Source organism: Ambystoma mexicanum, chromosome 7p (genome assembly GCF_040938575.1).
Source record: "Ambystoma mexicanum isolate Mex_15411 chromosome 7p, UKY_AmexF1_1, whole genome shotgun sequence".
NCBI lineage: Eukaryota > Metazoa > Chordata > Amphibia > Caudata > Ambystomatidae > Ambystoma > Ambystoma mexicanum.
Genome location: NC_090939.1, coordinates 665,214,570 through 665,235,652, shown reverse-complemented (window position 1 = coordinate 665,235,652; position 21,083 = coordinate 665,214,570). Strand labels below are relative to the sequence as shown.

General features: G+C 44.4%; 1 protein-coding gene across 3 annotated transcripts in view; it reads right to left on the bottom strand.

Annotated features, from left to right (window-relative positions):
- The window catches only part of LOC138526244 (arylsulfatase D-like), a 796,293-nt gene that overhangs the window by 311,920 nt on the left and 463,290 nt on the right, over positions 1-21,083 (bottom strand). For all 3 annotated transcript variants that reach the window (XM_069636735.1, XM_069636736.1, XM_069636737.1), the window contains one exon: positions 3,984-4,407. In XM_069636735.1, coding sequence (XP_069492836.1) covers positions 3,984-4,407 — 424 coding nt within the window. The remainder of the gene's footprint in view (positions 1-3,983; positions 4,408-21,083) is intronic.

Below are 21,083 nucleotides of genomic sequence, written 5' to 3'. Positions count from 1 at the left end.
TGCTTTGAAAGAGAGCTACCCAACTGAATACAATTAAATTGTTAGACCAAGTGGCTGTATACTATGGTATCCTTTTGCAAACTCAAAGTGATACTGGTCCCACTTCAAAGGGAAAATGTTCCTGGATTATTGCCAAGAAAAGGGAATCGAATGGATTTTTCATCTCCCTTATCACCCAGAAGCATCTGGATTGATTGAGAGAATGAATGGTTTATTGAAAGGACAATTGCAAAAAATAGGGGATGGCACTTTGAAAGGTTGGCGAGAACATATATTTGAAGCTGTTCAGATTTTGAATAACTGTCCCATTGCAAACGGTGAGACCCCATTAATGTGCATGTTAACGCCAGCCTTGCAAATCAAACCAAATCGAGCCATTGAAACTTTACTGTATTGGGAAGTGTGCCCTGGTGCGTTGACCCCTTATCGTGCCACTCCTGAGTCATGCTGAAGTGGATTCGCATGCAAGGGAACAAATTTGACTTGAGGCAAGAGGTATTACTGTGATTGATACAGGAATTGGAGTACAAATTCCAACTGCACATATGGTATTAATTGCCCCGAGATAAGGCTTAGCCCTGAAGGGTATTCAAGTGTTGGGAGGGATTGTGGATGCGAACTACCAAGGTATAACTAAGGTAATTCTCATGAACAGTGGTGAAAATATGCTGCTGATACAAAAAGAGGATAGAGTGGCCTAATTGATACTAGTCCCTGTTAAACTGTCCATGGTAAAGAAAGGTGAGCTACCCACGATATATTGACAATCCGTGGGGACAGGGGTTTTGGCTCATCAGATGCAATGGTCCCTGGTGCTAAGGTATGGGTCGAGAAAGCTACTGGTCCGCCTGTGCTGGCGGATGTGATTACTGCCGGGGAAGATCAATTGGTGCTTGTAGTGGAACCAGCAAAAAAGAAATGGACTCATATCCCTGCTGACAAATGTTATTTACGTGAGTGATGTACTCCACTGATATCTTCTTTTTGAATTCTGACCTTTTCTTTAGATCTTGAGTGTGCTGAGTGCCTGTGTGTGGCACGTTGGAGTCCATTCGGGAGGGTCCGGGTTTGTGTTAGGGGATGAGGCAGATTTCTCTATTCTCCAAGTGGAACGGGGGATATGGCTATAGACTGATGCTCCTCCAAGAATTTTTTCGCCTGAGGATGTGTCTGTTGCAGCATATCGTATTGTGTTCAGGAAACGACAGGAGCAGTGAAATAGGATCTTGCCTTTGCCCCCTTCTGGAATTTCAACATCCTTTTCACATCATGGTTATTCAGAGCTTGCCAGACAACCCGAAAACGTATGGATCTATTTGGCCCAGCGGGTTTTCAACATTTCGCTTTTTTGTTCGACTGATGTACATAGCTCCGCTGATCATATCTTAACATGTCTTGTGGTGATTCTAACTCCTTCTTCGGTTTTGAAAGAGTTTTTCGGAGTCTTGCATAACGATTCCCTAGTGGAGCAGTCGGATGTCCAGAATTCTTTTTCTGTGTATGAATACTCTAGGTTCTGTGCTGACACTATTCACAAATGGAGAAACATGACCCGTATCATGACACATGACATCGCTCCTGCAGATGTATGCTATCAAATGACTTTTGATGCGTCATATGTTAGAAAATGTCAACAACTGAAACTTAACAAGAAGGTTAAAAGGACTGATTTCGAAAAACGATTATGCACAAGATCTATAAATGTGTGTGCTGATGTTTCAAATGATATATGTAATTTTACTATTTTTACTGATAGCCAACTGAACCACGTAAAACTTCCACATGGTTGGTTATTCTCCTGTGGAAACTTCTCTTATTCCTACACCCCTGCTAATATTTCGGGTGACCCATGTGCTTTAACACGTCTTGGTTTAATGATGTACCCTTTAAAACCTGTTATTAGACGTTCTATGTGTACTGCTTCATATACTGCTTTGGCGCCAGATTGCAATTCTGAAGTGCATTTACTCTCGGAAGCTGAAGTGTTAGCATTAGCGATTTCCATTATTGGAATTTGGGGCTTAGCTGCTGGGGGTTCTACAACTATGATTAAATTAGCTTGTCTGGTGGTTAAAGGGCTTAATGAGACCTCACAAGCCTTGACTGAACTGCTCTTGGACAATAGAAACTTTAGGAAGGCTATTTTGCGAAATAGTGAAGCTATTGATTATTTGAATTTCAAACATAATTTAGGTTGTGAAACAATGGAAGGCATGTGTTGTTTTGACCTGGGTGACCATTCCTGCTCTAAAGAAAAACATATTAAGGCTATAAAAGATTTGGTCGCCCAGGTAACACAAGATCGGATTGGTAGGAAAACATATTTTCATGGATTCCCGAAGCACTGCGTTTTGCATTGGTTTGGCTTTTTGGTATTGCAATAGTAGTAATTTGCTTTTGTTGTTGTGCTTCATATATTCCTAATGTATGGAGAATGATTCAAAGGTTTTGGGTGTCCCCTGAACGCCCATCAGGTTATGTTAGTTGAGTGTACAAGGGGTAGAATGTAATGTTTGTGCGAAATGCGAGCTACAACAACATGGTGTCGGTGCACAGCTATTTTGGACACTCATCTCCCATCACGGTAATAAAGCCTGCGTCTCCGCGGGCCTCGGAAAATAAACAAGTATTTCAGTAGCGAAAGCAGAGCAAGGTCACAAAGCTATATAAATATTATTGCTGAGCGGACTTGCTGTGGAGAAGAGTTATGGTATTGTCCACTGAAGGACGAATATGGGGAGGGAGTCGGAGCGTCCTGCAAGTGCATGATAAGGGGTTTTGGGAATGAATGTGAGGAGAGGGATGGTGGATTTTTCCACTTCTGACTGTTTTTTTCCACCCTCTGTCCCTTTGACTTGTGATCTGCTCTTCGGTCGAGGGCAGAAGCAACTGAGAAGGGCGGGTAAATGTCCCCATAAAGGAGAGCGCATTGCATGGCAAAGTTAGTTAGAATTTGGACCCCCGGGTGATGCAGTCCCGCTGAAAGGGAGGAGGCTCCGCCTCAGACCCCCTTAGCACGAGTGATCTCTTCGCCTACCTGCTGAGGGACTAAGCAGTGTTGTAGTGGCCAAAATGAAGGTGTCTACTGCTTCCTGTCTAATGGTGCTGTCCATTATATATATATATTTTTATATATCTAAGTGTATGTTTGTTTATGTATGCTAATTTCATATACACATATATTGCTTGAATAAAGGGCCTGTAACAAGCCATTTGTTTTATGATAACGAGTAGTCTATGTGTGATTTCTTGCCTCTCTGAGTCCAATAACTTGTTTTGCCAGGGGGCCAGGGAAACCTAAGTGTAAGTGTTCCCCTAACATGGCCAAGCAGAAGCAAAACAACGTCCAACTGTTAACAGAGACTCTCTGGGGGCTCTGGTGCCAAAAGACCCCATGGGTGAAGAGCAGCGCAGAGAAGTTACTGCATATCTGCATCCCCTGGTGGCCAATCCAACTTTTTAAACATTTTAATCCTTTCACCACTGCTTAATATATTTGTTTACCAAATAATTCAAATTCAGACAGTGGGCCTCATTACGAGTTTGGCGGTAACCAGCCGGTGCAGCGGAGGGTTGCCACCGAACTTGTAACACCGTTTCCACCACCTGATATCCCAGTGCCACTGGGACATTAGAAGTCCCGGCAGCTCGGGAAATCAGCAGTGGAAAGTGTAAGTCCCCATTCCCAGACCCATGGGACTCCATGGGAATGGGGACATGGAATCACTAGCACAATTGCTAATGGTGCTGGTGCTTCCGTGACAAATCCGCCTACCATGGTTGTTGCGCTCAGCAGGTCAGACCTGCTAGGCGCAACAGCACCGGGAGGCAGAGTTAGAGTGTGGCGGTCTAGAAAGGGTGCTGGTACGGTGTGACCAGCACCCTTATTTCCGGACTGCCAGACTTGTTTTTGGCAAAGTATTTTTCAAAAGCTCTTTTCACATGTCACCATATATTAAATTTATAAAATCACAAGCAGTTACCTTTCAATGAATGCACGCGCGTCCTTCATCAAGAGAGAGGCAGTTCTTTCCAACTTCATGGGCTGTTCAGTGATGTCATGGTTTCTCATCAATATGCAATTCCAATATCTAGCCATTCCGAAAGTTAAGTACCAGGAGAATAATAAAAGGAATCCACAAAAGGCCAGTAAACTGAGCACTTTCCAGCTCACTGGCACCAAGCCAAGGAGTTTTCCAATAAACAGTGTGAGATTGGCCAGGGCCACCACATGAGTGTAAAGCCAGAGTCTGGAGTGACCTCTGATATCTATTCCGGATTCAGCTGTTGGATCACAATCATCAAAGAGGGAAAAGAGCATGCCATAAAAATAGGTGAATCCATTGTTCAAAGGATGATGGCAGTGGTCATTCCGGGATTCACAGCTCACTCCAAGGTGCCACTTCCCTGCAGAAAAAAAAAACACAGTACATATATTTAGTGCATTGTTTACACAACAAATAAACAAGACCTTATTATGGTTTATGCAGTAATGTTAAAACAGGCATCATTTTAGCACAGAATGTTGGGTTTTGCAACGCATATCTTTTTAAATGTTTTATTGTGTTTTGGCTTATAAAAATAAGCCTTTCACAAACATAGGTAAAATAACAGAAACAAATATCTGTTACATCATTTAAAACAGTACAAATTGTGACACCCACACAGCATAAAACATCCAATAAATGCCTAGCTCGAACCACAACATGCCTCCCTGTTCATGCATCCAAAACATTTCATGAGGTTTCCTAAGGGTCAGTCAGTTTAGTCAGTACAACACACAGGAAGGCATATAAAGCCACAATAAGTTTCACCCCAGTTCCCCACATGAATCTAACCCAGTACAGTTGCACCCAGGTATCACACTCTCTCCTCCACAAAGGTTGTACAACCCAAAACTAGATGGTTCAGCTTTTCCTCTACAGGGTGAGGGCAAAACCTACAATGTGTGTCGTTTGCCAACGTGTCTAATTTGCTCCTCCGCTCATAAGTGGGTAGTTGGTAAAAGCGGTAGCGCATATATAACCCCCGGATTTTTGGGCATGGGAATAAAGAGATGTACTGAGGAGTTGCTTCTCTTTTCCTTCAAAAGGAAGCACATTCTTTATAGAAAGAAAGTGTAGCCAGTAAGTCAGCAGTTTCAGCCAAACCTGTCACAAACACCTTCTTTTTCACCAAATTGGTTGTGACCCTCAGCTCTTCCACTGAGGAGCCAATAAGATATAAAGTCTCACTCAGTTGCCCCTTGAAGTCATTTATTAAGACCACCGCCTGCTCGAAGGCCCAAACACCCTTATTTAGATAAAGTGAGTTCCTCGGGGGGTTGAGGAATTTTCCATACTCCGCCAGTTTCTTCCGCACCGCCCTTGCTGCCAGGGATACTAAGCCCAACTCGTGCTTTATAACCACATTTGGCACATAGTTAGCCACAGTTTTCTTACACAATTGGCCCTATAAAATGTTATGGTATAACCCCATGCCAAATGGCACAATATCCAGCCCATACAGGATTGTCGGCTCTACCTTCTGGAGGTAAAACTTGATTAGAGGAAGACAAGAATAGCGACACAACTGCGAGTAAATTGCATACATGCGAACATTCTGTGACCAAAAATCTGTAGGAATCTTAAAGTTTCAAAAACATTGAAAAAGATTGGTATTTGTTGCCACTAAATCGGTAGGCGGTATGACTGCTTAAAAAGCGGTATCCTACTGCCTAAATCGGTAGGATTGGCAAGTAATTGTCTTCATCTGGGTAAGGAGGGGAGTAAGTTCTCCCCTCAGAAAAACTTCACAGACCCCCCTAGAATAGGTGTTAGATAAGTTCTACCGCAGATACCTCATGGTTTGCACCCTTTCCAGGGGTTGGGAACCCACCCTCCCGACGAAGGTCTTAGGTTGCCTTTTAGCCGAGAAGGTCATTCACCTTCAGGTTGTTGTTTACGGCGTATTGGTGGAAAAACGTCAGCTTTCTGTGAAAGCCTATCAATGTCTTACCAAATAGAATGATATCATCTGCGAATGCGAGCCAATTCATAACCATGAACCCATTTTCACTGGAAATGTAACTCCTGTGTTCCAGACAGTTTTCAGGTCTGAAATGTACAGGTTGAACAAGGTCAGGGCCAGAGCACACCCCGGCCTCAGGCCCACAAAAGTTGGAACCGGGCCAAGACAGTCTTCTCTGTTCAACAACACCTGCAGCACAGACTCACTATGGAGCATGGCCAACAGCTGCACCATTCTCCTGAGCTTCCTCCAGAGGGTGGAGCGGTTTACTGTGTCTAACGCAATGGACATATCTATAGATGCCATGTTGACCGGACCCACTACTCTTTTTTTACAGCCGCCAACATGGGTGCGAGCACTGTGGTGTTTAGGGAAGTCCCCATACCTGTTCGAAACCCCACCTGATAGCGCGAGGGGAGATTGAGTGGAGCTAGCTGGTGGGAACGATCTCTAAGTAATAGAGAAGCAAATATTTTACTGAATGCATCCAACAGTGCAATCAGCCGGAAGTTTTTCAGATCTCTCTTGTCCCCATGTTCATAGATCAGGATAATTATTGACTGTTTCCACGTGCCTGGCACCTGAAGGGTTTTGTAAATCCTTTTAAACAGGGCCATTAAAGGACCCAACCAGACTCCCAGATCTTTCCTTATGAGCATCTGAGGAATGCCATTACGGCCAGGGCTCAGGACGCCTTTGCTCGCCCTACAGCCCAAAGAAAAACTGCATAGCAACGTGTACCTCAAAAATAGTCAGGTTCTCAGAGAAGGTAATACCTTCACTTAAATGGTAGTATTGGCCAATGCCAGGTCAAACGTCAGGTCTGCCAGGCCAAACGTCAGGTCTGCCAGGCCAAACGTCAGGTCTGCAATGGAACTCTAAATGAGGAATACATAGGACTTTGACTAATACGGAAAGTAATCTTACTGCAAACGGTAATACGAATTGAATTTGGTGCTATTAGCATTGTACGGCAGCGTAAGGGATATGGGCTGCAGTTAGACATAACAGCGGAGTTAGGAAAGGGCACAGCTACTAACCAACCCTACTAAAAACATACCTTTCTACATACACCTCTCAAGCTCTGAACTAAACACAACCATACCTCTACATCACATCATACTGCACGCACCTCACTACACCATAACAACAAAACAAATCACACATAGCCTTGCCCAACAGCAAATGGCGGCTACCAACCGAAAAACACACCTACGCTCAGCGAACCATGTCCACCGAACTGAAGCTGCGAACAGCACCTCACGGCTCTCTTGCTCTTTCTCCCGCTCATTCCTACTAACTAACCCCCCTCCACCCTTGCTTTACAGATTAGCCAGAGCGCCAAGAAACCACACAGGTGCCAATAATCCGTGGTATAAGAACCTTTAACATAACATAACATGACGTAACATGTGTATTGCGGCCAAAGCCATACTGTGGCCCATAGCCTTACATACATGTCAAATGGGAAGAGACACACATGAAACTTAATCAGAATTGCATGGAAATGTACATTCTCAAAGAGAAACAGAGCTACTATTTACAATTAGGGGGTCGGAGGGTGGAGGTCAGAGCTAAAGATAGGTGGAAATCCAGCTCAGTAGAATCTTCAAATGTAGCTCCAATGCATATGCTGAATACATATTTTTGTTTTGTGATTTTGGGAAGAGAAGTTCGAGTTTATATTTACTCAATTTAAAGACTGTTAGAAGTACTTGGATTTCAAGTATGTTTGTGCCAGGCCATTCTTTTGTGCTGCAGATTTTCAAAGCCAACCTGAGAAAATAAAAATGTCAGGCCAGAGGATGCATGTTTTAAGGGAACAGAGAGAGGGAAAGCCACAACAGCATCTCAACCACAGCCACATCCTTAGCAATGCTTACGACACTCACTAGTGTCGTTGTCACTCCTGGCAGCAGCTGCATTGAACCTGTCAGCACCAGCACAACGCCGCAAGCATACGTTTTTGTTTGTGCATGTAGCACCTTGAAACTTGAAGTTGGTAAACTCCTCCACCCTGACAGAGGCGTGGCCAGGACTGTTGAACTAATGGGAGATAAAGCTAATTGAAGTCAAGACCTTCCCACAGGGAATACACTCACTTTGTTATTGCCTTTGCCCTTAATGTCAGTCCAAAAATGCCAGACCACAGGAAAAAATGTCCTTGTGGGCAGCACACATGCCTCCCATGTAAGAACAATCATCATGTTGTATTTGCCCTTAATTCCAGTAAAAATGTAATTCCAAAGTATGAAAAAATCCAGGCTGTCTGCCGCATTGTACTACCCACTCTCTACCCCACATAATAACACTCATCAAGTTGACTTTTCTTTGGCCAGTAAAACATGCCATCCTCCAATAAGAAGATGTCCAGGCACCAATGCCCACCGGAGTCCCAGCCTTGCATGTACACACATTCATACACATTCACCCATCTGTCACGCACCCATACATCAAACGAGCACCCAGAACATTCACACTGCATTCTCATTCACATTCGAACTTGCACCCATTCACTCCATTTACACTGCATTCATTCACATGTATGCACTTATACAGACACTGCCATGCATACATACGTACATACCTACAATCCTCACACATATGATTGCACAGAGACGAAAATGCCTTACTTATCTGTTTCTCTTCAGACTTAACGGCAAAAAAACTAAAGAATGTAGCTCTTCTACTGCTCTCCAAGCAAACAGGTACCAATAAACAAGGAGAGCTTTCTGGTTCCAAACATGCGCAGCATAGCCGGGTAGCCTCCCTATCACCACCTCTGCCCCTGCTGCTCAGCTGCTGATAGTGAGCCACTTAGAGCTCCTGAGTGGGTATTTGCAGATTGTGGCCAGGCCTTGCCCACTCAGGCCCTAGCCTGTCTATGCTGCTGCCTCCACCACTAGCTAGGCTTGGCGTATCCTCCCACTTCAAGCTCCAGTAGCTCTAGCTTGATGACCAATATCATCAATCTCATTAGTGTCACCCAAGTTGCCTTATTGCAGCCAGCAACACTTCCAGATCTTTTGTCATTCATCAACACCAATGATGTCGTGTATACCCCTTAGTCCCCCTAATGAGATGCCATCACTGTTGTATAGATCTTCAGTGCCAATTTAAGTGACCATCATTATTTGTTGTATTCAGATTGGGCACCTTACTAACCTTCTCAGCCTTCCACCATAACCAGCATCACATCTTCTCACACCACGTAACACTCGACACCAAACCCAATGACCAGAACCACCCCTACACACAGATCCCACTTTGCATAATCTGACTCAGGTCATGCCAAAAACCTACATTCGAACCAAACACCAGCCCACAGGCCCAGCACACAACATAATCGCAAAGATACCATAACAGATATCGACGACATGCACAACATGCATATATCAAGCTTATTGTACACCCAGGCCATGTCCCAAAGGAGCACACGCCAAAACAACCACAAGCTCACGCAAAAAGGGAAGCCGTTTCCTTACGAAATGCCTGCATCAACAGAACAACATAGCAATCTTGCACTGCTCCCTCTGCTACTATTAAGATAACTCAATACATGCTCTTGCAGAGGCCATAAAAAGGCAGTGCCATGATCCCTCATCATTGGCTATGCTAACTCAGTCTGATGGGAGTTGTAGTCCAAAACATCTAGAGAGTCGGTGGTTGCAAACCCTGCACAAAACCCAATAGTATAACATGACATGATAGGTTATATATAACGCGCTTAATAGCCAGAGTTTTCTAAGCACGGACCAGGGATCGAACCTGTGGTGCTTTATGTCGTCTTGCTTTCAAGGCGAGCACGTTGACCTGAGCTATTCTCCAGAGACTCATAACACCCCAAGACCATAACATAACATCCCATGGCCTATTCTCGCATTGGCAAAGGTGCATGTAGTAATGTTGTTATTGGCATGGAGCCACAGAGTTGGACTGAGATTTTTAAACCAGAGGAATACATTTGCAAACATCAATCTTTGACTTTTCATGACAAACTGAATTGTACCTCAGCACCAATTTAGCGGACATTGGACCAGTAGGAATCAACCACTTCATATTAGACTGTGTCGTCAAATTAGCCCACAAAACCATGCACTTGTGTTCTGTTATTTCTGGCATTTAATGAAGGCATTATCATTCTCCAGTCTTATGCTGGTTATTGAGCACCAGCAGTTGCTTAGGTGAAAGATTATCAATGAACCTCATCTTTTGTCAAGAGTTACCTGTTTAGTTTTGGCTAATAGATGGCGCTGAAGCCGAAACTATTTGCTTGGACTATAGCAAGGAGTTAGATGACACGTGGGTGTTGTTTGGTAATGTACTCACCCTTAGACGACCATGATCATGCAAATCCCTGTGGCTGTTCTCACTCACTACTCGACCCTCCCCACCAAAAACACATCCTTCTGGGATCTCTTTGTACTAGCTCTATCGAGCAGCAATATCAAACTTTTCTCTGCTAGTGTTATTTCTAAGAGGTCTGCTGAGACTTAATTTCTTAATTTTAATTGCGGCTATTAAATGCCCCATTAGTGTAATACAAATGTCTTAAGCAAACGTGCCTTCAACCCCTTGATTTATAGATGTTCTTCGCACTGAGGCCCTGTTACTAACAAACATTGCCAAAACTAATGGTTTTGTCTCATTTATGGGTGTTAAGTATTTTCTAGGCAGTGCTGTCATATGCCCAGGTAAGTTCACCATTTTCAGTGGTTGTCATTTTATTTTCAGGTTGTACCATTATGGCAGTGTGTTGCAAATGCCTACAGTGAAGTCTAAACTATTGGCTTTGCCCATGCATCATAATCAACGTGCATTAGAGATGGCATTTAGGAAGTTCTAGTGGTCGTAATCAATTACCCATGATGCTGCTTGCAACCTCTATCCTGTTTTGCAATCACCGTGATTTAGCCAGTCTGACTACCAATCTCTGTAAAGGAAGTGCTGTCAATCTTGGGAATTGGTCGATTTAACACCTGAATGTGTGGGCCTCGCAATTCATTACATCTGACATGGAGAGGTGCACAGCAACAGTGCATCTATGTTGCTCCTGTACATACATTGAATCTTCATTGGCCCTGTAATACAGGAAATACCATGCGTTTACAGCCGTTCAAATTCATGTTTCCTAAGTACCTTTGGGAGGCATGCACATGGCCCAATGCCCCACGTGTATTATCCTTGCAATGGGTGTGCACCTAAGGTACGTGTGGACGAGTACTGTGCAGTTGGGAGAAACCAAACGTAAACCTGGGCCAGGGTAGTCCAACTAAAGGCCTCGAGGGCCGGAAACATGTCGGATTTTCAGGCTACCCCTCATTAATATTCATGAGATGCATTTGCATACAATGATTCGAAATGCATGCACATTTATTCTCATGAATATTAATGAGGGATATCCTGAAACCTGTCAGGATTCCAGGCCTCGTGGCCTGGAGTGGGACAACCTATTATTGCACATGGTCCATCCACTCTTGGCACCATGCAAATGACCTCCTAAGTATCCGTTTTCTACATCTTTGTTGAGGGTATTCATGCTCCTTATTTATATTAGGAAGAGAGCCCAGGTTCGGGTACAATGGTTCCGGGACAATGTTGAGCACTGAGGTTCTTTTGTGGTAATACGTTTAAGTGAATTGAGGATGGGAAACTTCTTAAAAACAAATGTATTTAGTAAGATTTACTTATTTGCTGTGCTTATATAGCGATTTATTTCCAAAACGCTTTAACAAAAGTAAAACAGTACAATAACACGAAGGACCAGTCATAATGGAGTGTAGGGATCAAAGAGCGAGAGAATAAACGGAAATCAAGAGAAGGAGACATGGAGTAAGTGAGACTTGAGACGTTTTTTTAAAAAGAGATGGAAGGGCTGGATCGAATTTCAAATGGGAGAGAATTTCAGTACTGTGGGCCAAGAAGCTGAAAAGCGAGAATCCACGCATGCCGGGTGGGGAACAGAAAGAATTGTGAAGAAGACCGAAGATTCCAAGTTGGTTGATAGAGGGGGATACAAAAACAGAGGTCTGAAGGGGCAAAAGCATGGATACATTTAAAGACAAGACAAGGAAAACTAAATTCACAAGGCCGCTAAACTGGAAGCCATTTAAGGGGGGCAAGGTAGGGGGAGATTTGAGCAGAGGGAGGGAAAAAGATCAGAGTCCTGACAGCTGAGTGCAGGATAGAATGTAGGGGAAAAAAGACATAGCTAGGTAAGCCAACATTAAGTGAGGAGCAATAACAAAGACGACAAAGGGCCAGGGACTGAAGCTGAGTCTTTGTAGAACAGAAAGTAAGCAAGTGGTGAATTTTCCCGCTATTGAACAGATGAAAGTGGCAGGGCCGAGATACTGATGAAATATGAGTTTGAAAACCGAAGATGAGGGTCAAAGATAAAGCCCAGGTTCCCTGCTTGAGAGATCAAGGGAAGGTGCAGTGGAGGAAAATAGATTTATAAGGAGGAGGGGAATCTTAGAAGAAGCAGGAAACAGCAAGATTTCCATTTTTTTTCGAGTCTTTCTTCCTCCTTACCTGCATGAGGGGGAGGATAAAAAGACAGAAGCGCTATCCTATGCGAAAAATGGAAGTCAGAGACTACCTTAGGCAGGAATGATGGTTTGACTCTATCCGTATGGAAAACGGTGTAAGGAGGCTTACAAGAGAGAGCCTGTAAATCATACACCCTGCAGGCTGATGTTAGAGCCACTAGTAGGATTGTTTTTAATGTAAGGAGCCTTAGAGGACATGAATGAAATGGAAAAATGGAAAGTGCAGCCAGGTATCTCTTTATCGTTCCAATCTGGATCCCCAGATTGGCTAAATGCAACAGGAAAGAAAGCACCATAGGTGTGCCACATACGAAAGGATCCACATTCTTATCCTTCCACCAATTACTGAACTTATTCCAACGACACCGGTACAAGGGTTTGGTTGCTGGCCTTCTGGCCTAAAGCAAAATCTCCATTACGTCGTCCGAGAGGTACCAATCCTTATTTCTCAGCCTCTCAGAAGCCATGCGTGAAGGCTGAGTGTCTTGACCTCTGGATCGAGAACCCGACCTTCTTCTTGTCAGAGAAGATCCTCCCTTTGTGGAAGACGTATTGGAGGGCAGATGAACATGTCCAGAAGGTCCAGGCACCACGTCCGCTTGGCCCAATCCAGAGCATTTAGGATCATGGATTTCCCAAACTTTCTCAACCTCCTGATTTTGTGAGGAATGACAGGGACTGGAGGAAACACGTACAGGAGCGGAAATTCCTAGTCCACTACGAACACGTCCCCTAGAGCTCCTCTCGGGTGAAATTCCCTTGTGCAATACTGTTCGCATATCCGATTGACCTCAGTCGGGAACAGATCCACTTGAGGGGTTCCCCAAAGGGTGAATATCTCTTGAAGCACTTTCTGAGCTAGTGCCCACTCGTGGGAGACTGCTCTGCCTGCTCAGAGCGTCCGCCACCATGTTCTGCTCTCCAGCTAGGTGAACTGCTGACAGAGAGATTCCTTCTTGTATTGCCCAGAATCAGAGCTGCATTGCTTCTCTGCACAGTGGTAGTGAACCTACACCTCCTCTCCTGTTGAGGTAGTACATGGCCACTGTGTTGTCCGTCATTATCAGGACATTCTTTCCCCGTACAGCGGGGAGGAAGGCCTTCAGCGCTAGTCTGATTGCCCTCAGCTCCAAAATGTTGATGTGTAGTTTGGACTCCGATGGAAACCAACAACTGCTGATTGTCAGTTCGTTGGTGTGGGCTCCCCACCCTGTGAGTTAGGCATACGTAATTTCCGTTATCTCTGGCCATGGTTGCCAAAAGGATTCTCCCTTGAGAATATTGTCCCTGCAAGCCCACCATGGAAGGTCCTGAGCAACTCTTCTCGGAACTTGCAGTAGATCTGACACATTCCCTGAAAATTGGGACGACTGAGTCCTGAGCGCCCATTGAAGGGATTTCATTTCAAATCGGGCTTCCGGCACTAGAAAAATGCAGGATGCCATGAGGCCGAGCAACTGCAGAAAATCGAGGGCCGGCAGATGCTGAGCATTTTGGAATTTTGTTACTGTCTGCAGAATGTGTTGAGCTCTCACCTCAGGAGGCGAGGCTTTCCCTGAGGAAGTCCAGGACTGCTCCGATGAATTGGAGTCTTTGGAATGGTATCATATGGGACTTCTTGTAATTGAGGGGGAAGCCCAGTCTGTGAAGGGAGTGGCAGGTGATTCTGAGATGTTCCTGGGCCTGTTCGGGTGAACAAGCCCTAATCTACCAATCGTCCAGGTAGGGGTAGATGTGAATCCCCCCTCTCCTGAGACTCACTGCCACTACCGACTTCAGTTTAGTGAAAACCCTCAGGCGGAGGTCAGCCCGAATGTCAGAACTCAAAACTGATAATGAGAACCGTCAACCGCGAGTCTCAGGTACTTTCTGTGCTTGAGATGGATTGGCACATGAAAGTAAGCATCCTGAAGGTCCAATGATACCAACCAGTCTTGGAGTTGGAGAGCCTGAAGGATATGAGAAAGGATTACCATATTGAATTTGTCATTCTTGAGGAATTTGTTCAAATTTCTCAAATCCAAGATGGGTCTCAATCCTCCTTCCTTCTTTCGGATGAGCAATAGGGGGAATACCAACCCATGTTCCTCTCCGCTACAGGTACATGTTCTATTGCACCTTTCTCTAGCAGGGTTAAAATTTCTTGCACAAGGAGCGGAACTGGAATTTTGACAGAGTTGGCTCCCGGTGGATGATCTTGAAGCCTTTTTTGAAAGGGAAGGCAGTAACCCTGGGCTACTGTTTCCAGTGCCCAAGCATCTGAAGTAATGCCCCGCCATTCGTTCAGATGCTGAGAGATTCTGCCTCCAACTGGGGTCTTGTGGGTCAAGGCCTCAGAGTGGCTTTGAGGCAGCTGCAGCAGCGGCTGAGGATAAAGATGCAGCTGCTGTGGCTGATTTAGCACCCCTTCTTCGTCCACCACGAGGAAATCTTTTCTGTCCCCTTTGTCCAGCCTGTCCTCTTCCCTTTCCAAATGAGGAATAGAAATGAAAAGGACGACCCCTCCAGGAAGATGAGCCTGAATAGGGTTGTTGTTGAGGTTGACATATGGAGGCACTAAGTGATTTAGCCACTGCCTTGGAGGTCTGCAGCTTCTCCAGACTCTCATCCGCCTTGCTGCCAAACAACCTTGAGCCGTCAAAGGGCATATTGAGGTACATCCGGTGCAAAGCCAACTTTCTCAACCACGCAAACCTGCGTACTATGGTGCTAGAAGCCATGGACCTGCTGATACTGTCAGCAGTGTCCAGTCCTGACCGGAGACACTCCCCCATGCCTCCTTTCCATATTTCACAATATTTGGTACGCCAACAAACAGCTGCGACATTGCAAACACGTAAGTGCAAAATAAAAATGTCCAATATGAAAAGAAATTGAACAAAGCAGACACACAATGGGCCTCATTACGACCCAGGCGGTAAGTTACCGCCTGGGCCGTGACTTTACCACCATGGCGTAAACATAGTTTACGCCATGGTGGTTGGCAGATTTACCGCCCCATTCCAACCTTGGCGGGGCGGTAAATCCCCATTTTCCCATTTACCCTTCCCCATTCCCATTTTGCCCCATAGGGCATAATGGGAGTGGGGAAGGCGTTAATTACGCCACCGTAAATTACGGTGGCGTAATTAACTCCATGGTCCCTTAACGCCATGGATTTTAACACCTGCTAAAAGCAGGTGTTAAAACCTCCATGGCGCTAAGGGACCTCGTACTCAGGCGGTAAGGGTCGGCGCTGTTTACGCCGCCGTAAACCCCTTACCGCCTGAGTCGTAATGAGGCCCAATAAGAGGTGATTAAAATCAGCCTCTTGTTTTTTTTTCAGGGGATGACAAAGACCTGATGCCAAGTACAGTAAAAGTCACAATTAATTCTCAGATGTCCCATACATTATAGAGTGGACAACAGGTCAGTGATTGGGTTGATTTCCGTGAAAAATTGAGACATCACCTTTAAAACACTGCCACTTTGACACCTTAAGATACAAAATTGTATAACTAAATGAAGTTTTTATATATTGTTTTTAGATCAGAAGATATACCACGGGGGAATGAAATTGAGTTTCCTGATTGTACTGCTGTATCCTGAAGATGGCCTAATAATTGAATTGAATAACAGCACTTAAGAGGGTGTAGTACACACAAGAAGGGCCGAAACATGTCGACCAGTTAGGGATCCAAAAATGTTATTTTCCCTATCTCTTCTGACATAACCAAATGACGGTTGTGCCATAAAAGAAAAGCAAAACCAAGATTCATTTATCCCAGTGTTGAATGAAAGTGATGCGAGCCGAATATTAAGTATATGTGGTGCGAGTTGAAAATCAAGTATATGTTTTTTACAATGTTTTTAAGAAAAGAAAAATAAAGAGAATTGTTACAAAAGTATTTTGGAAATAGAATTGTGTCAAAATGTAACTGGGTGATTAATCTACCAAATGACTCAGTAGACACTAATCCTCCTGCCTGTTTTCACAAAAGGGATCTCTAGAGAGGGGTAGTTGATCTGTCTTTTCTTTTTTCCTCATCTTTCACAATAGCCAGGAAGCCGTCCTTTTCCTCACCTTCCGGAATGTGCTCACCCGCCATGCTAACACAGTCCCACAGGGTGTAAGTAAATCTTGAAAGCGTACAAGTAACATTAGCAGATTTCAAGGCCATACTGCCCGATGTGAAAATCTTACGGGCCAGGCATCAACCGCTTTGTCATCTCTATCTGGGGAATAGAGGGGTAAGAAGACTGCCTGGTTGATGGGGCTGCCTGAACCATCAAGCTTTCAGGTGTAGGGTGCTTGGTCAAATAGTCCGGATCAATACTGGAAGGTCCATATTTTCTGGCAAAGTTCCTGTTTACAGCAGGTCCAGATTCTGGCGTTTCCCAGTTTGCCATGACCTTCCTCTGACGGACTGCATCAAAAGGTAATACTGGGTCCTTCTGAGGGCCTTGACTCAGGATATCCGTCATATCGTCTTGCTCATAGGCAGGAGGATTCATGCTCCAGCCCATTTACTCAATGACCCTATTCATGAGGGACCTGTATGTGGAATCTGCATGTTCAGCTGGATCAGGCTTGCCGAATTCCAGCTCTGGCGAAGTGTCTACACCACTAGCCGAATCGAGACAATCTTAAAGATCAGCTATCTTGGAATCCTGATTATTAAGCTCCTCAGGAGCATTTTGCTTGCCATAAGGCAAACTAAAGGGGGGAGAATCCTCTTCAGAAGGATTGCTCTTCCTCATAAATTGAGGCCATAGACGTGGAAAAAAAGTATTTTTTCGGCGTTGGTTTAAAAACCTTCTCTGGACTGGGCAGAGTCCTTGAAATGGTTGAAGTGACTGACATTGGCTTCGACAATGGCGCTGATGACGCTAATGGCATCGACAGTGGCGTTGATGATGCTAATGGCGTTGACACTGACTTCGTCAATGACGTTGATGGTGCCTTCGACAATGGAGTAAATGAAACCTTCGACAACAGTGTCGACGAAGGTTTCGACAATAGTGCCGACCTACTCGGCATTACCTTCGACTTATGTGTCGACAGGCTTGACTTCGTCGACGATTTGCACTTTTTTGGAGGTATTGGAGAAAGACTATGTTCTCGAGACGATATCCTCGATGATTTCGCTTTGGACCAAGAGCGACTCGCCGGTTTGACACTTGTCTTTGCCATGGTAGTCTTTGACTTCCCTAAGTCGTCCAAAGGAGCAACTGGGGCATGGCCTTTGTGTGTTTCCTTCGAGGCCGCATTCTCGAATATATGCAACATTTAACTTCTGAAAGCATCCCATTTTCTAGGGGGATAATTTGTGGTTGGGCACCTGATAACCTCGGTAGAGGAATCAGACGAAGAAGAAGAGGGAGACCTTCTTCGACGAAGAAAACATAAATTGTCTCGACCGACTCCTTGACCGAGATTTCTTCGCCTTTTTGTACCGGGATGAGTCTCTAGACTCCCTGGTCTTTTTATCCCTCTTCGAAGATGACTTCGAAGCCGCACTTCCTGGCGCCAGTTTACCTCAGCGCTCGCTGAGAGCTTTTCCTGTCATGGCCTGAGAGGGCCCGCATTCATCGGTTCATTGGTCAGAACCCAGACACCACAGGCAAACCCGGTGGGGATCGGTAATAGACATCTTCGCCCACAGTCATGGCATTTTTTTAAACCAGACCTTCGGGTCGAAGGGTTGGAAGATAAAGACATTTCTTGACGAAACTGAAGCGCGCCGTTCAACACTCGAAGCAAAGCTTTTGGAAAAACAGAACTGTAGCCAACAGGCACGGCTCGAGCTATTTCTACTGCTGATGACGTTGACACCAGACGGCAACCCTTGAGGGACATCAAAGCCACGACATCGAGCACAGCGCCCTCTCGTGTGTACATTTTTTTCCAAAGCAGCAAAGCTGAAGATACGAATATATCAAAGATGAGGAATACGTGGGAGGACACAATTCATTCCAAGTGTAGTTTCCATGAAAAAAACAGATCAGAAGCCTGATTGTTGAGAAGGGAGTACGTTATTTTAGTTGACGGAGGAAGAAAGTGGAAAGTTATGTTATGTTATGTTATTTTGCACTTATATAGCGCCTTATATACCATTGGTATGGTCTGAAGGCGCTGGTAGGTTGAACGCCCTTGGGAACCGCAGTTCAGATCAGTAGAGAGAGTAGGGAGAGTCAAAAGGTGCGTGTGAGCACCGGATATGTGTGCAGCTCGTGCGGTACTTGTGTAATAGCTGCTTCTTATCGGTAGGCGTGGTGGTTGAGAGATCAGGGGAATGTGTTCGTTCTGGCAGGATTTATCCGGATCGGATGTGGCTGCGTTAGGCCTGAGGAAAACGCCTGGCTGGGGGTGTGAGACCAGCAGTGTTTACATAGAATGATGTGTAGTAAGCAGCGGATGTTCGTATGAGAACAGTTATACCGAATGGTGTCATAGTATCTCTGTGTTCTAGTTGAGTGGTGATGTAAAGGAGAGAGTAAGCGTGGTGGTGTGATATGATGGGTTATATGCTTTTTCAATGTGCAAACTTCTAAATGCAACTTTCCCAGAGAGGCTACTGGGCGAAACTTCTAGGCACAATTTTCCACACAGAGGCAAATAGGTACACTTCTGAATTCAATTTATCGGAGAGGCTATCTGGCACACTTCTAAATGTAACTCTCACAGAGGCTATTGGGTATACTTCTAAATGCAATTTTCACAGAGCATCTACTGGGCACACTTCTAAATTCAAGTTTTCAGAGAGGCTATTGGTCAAACTTCTAAATGCTACTTTCCAGAGTGTCTATTGGATACACTTCTATAATCAACTTTCACAGATGCTATTGGTAGCACTTCTAAATACAACTTTCAAAGCGTGGCTATTGGGCATACTTTCTAAATGCAGCTTTCACAGAGGATATTGGGCCCATATCTAAATTCAATTTTCCAGCGAGGCTATTGGGAACATTTCTAGATTCAATTTACCAGAGGGGCTATTGGGCACACTTCTAAATGTAACTCTCACAGAGGTTATTGGGTAATTGGGTACACTTCTAAATTTCACAGAGGGGGTATTGGGCGCCCTTCTAAGTGCAACTTTCACAGAGTGGTTATTGTGGACACTACTAAATTCACAGCGAGCTTATTGGGCACACTTCAAAATTCAACTTTCGAGATTGTCTATTGGGCACATTTCTAAATGCAACTTTCCAGAGTGTCTATTGGGCACACTTCTAAATGCAACTTTCACAGAGGATCTTGGGCACACTTCTAAATTCTATTTACCAGAGAGGCTATTGGGCACATTTCTAAAATTCAAGGAGAGGCTATAGGGCACACTTTCTAAATGCAACTTTCATATGCTAACATTCACAATTCCATCTAGATGCGGCGCAGGCCAATATTCACAATTCCATCTAGGAGTGGACATGCTAACATTCACAATTCCATCTAAGAGCGGACATGCTAACATTCACAATTCCATCTAAGAGTGGACATGCTAATATTTCATATTTCTGTCTAGGTGAGGACATGCTAACATTCACAATTCCATCTAAGAGTGGACCTGCTAACATTCTCAATTCCGTCTAGGTGCGGACATGCTAACATTCACAATTCCATCTAAGAGTGGACATGCTAACATTCTCAATTCCGTCTAGGTGCGGACATGCTAACATTCACAATTCCATCTAAGAGTGGACATGCTAACATTCACAATTCCATCTAAGAGTGGACATGCTAACATTCTCAATTCCGTCTAGGTGCGGACATGCTAACATTCACAATTCCATCTAAGAGTGGACATGCTAACATTCTCAATTCCGTCTAGGTGCGGACATGCTAACATTCACAATTCCATCTAAGAGTGGACATGCTAACATTCACAATTCCATCTAGATGCGGCGCAGGCCAATATTCACAATTCCATCTAGGAGTGGACATGCTAACATTCACAATTCCATCTAAGAGCGGACATGCTAACATTCACAATTCCATCTAAGAGTGGACATGCTAATATTTCACATTTCTGTCTAGGTGTGGACATGCTAACAATTCCATCTAAGAGTGGGCATGCTAACTTTCTCAATTCCATCTAAGAGTGGACATGCTAACTTTCTCAATTCCATCTATGAGTGGACATGCTAACATTCACAATTCCATCTAAGAGTGGACATGCTAACATTCTCACTTCCGTCTAGGTGCGGACATGCTAACATTCACAATTCCATCTAAGAGTGGACATGCTAACATTCTCAATTCCGTCTAGGTGCGGACATGCTAACATTCACAATTCCATCTAAGAGTAGACATGCTAACATTCTCAATTCCGTCTAGGTGCGGACATGCTAACATTCACAATTCCATCTAAGAGTGGACATGCTAATATTTCATATTTCTGTCTAGGTGCGGACATGCTAACATTCACAATTCCATCTAAGAGTGGACATGCTAACATTCTCAATTCCGTCTAGGTGCGGACATGCTAACATTCACAATTCCATCTAAGAGTGGACATGCTAATATTTCATATTTCTGTCTAG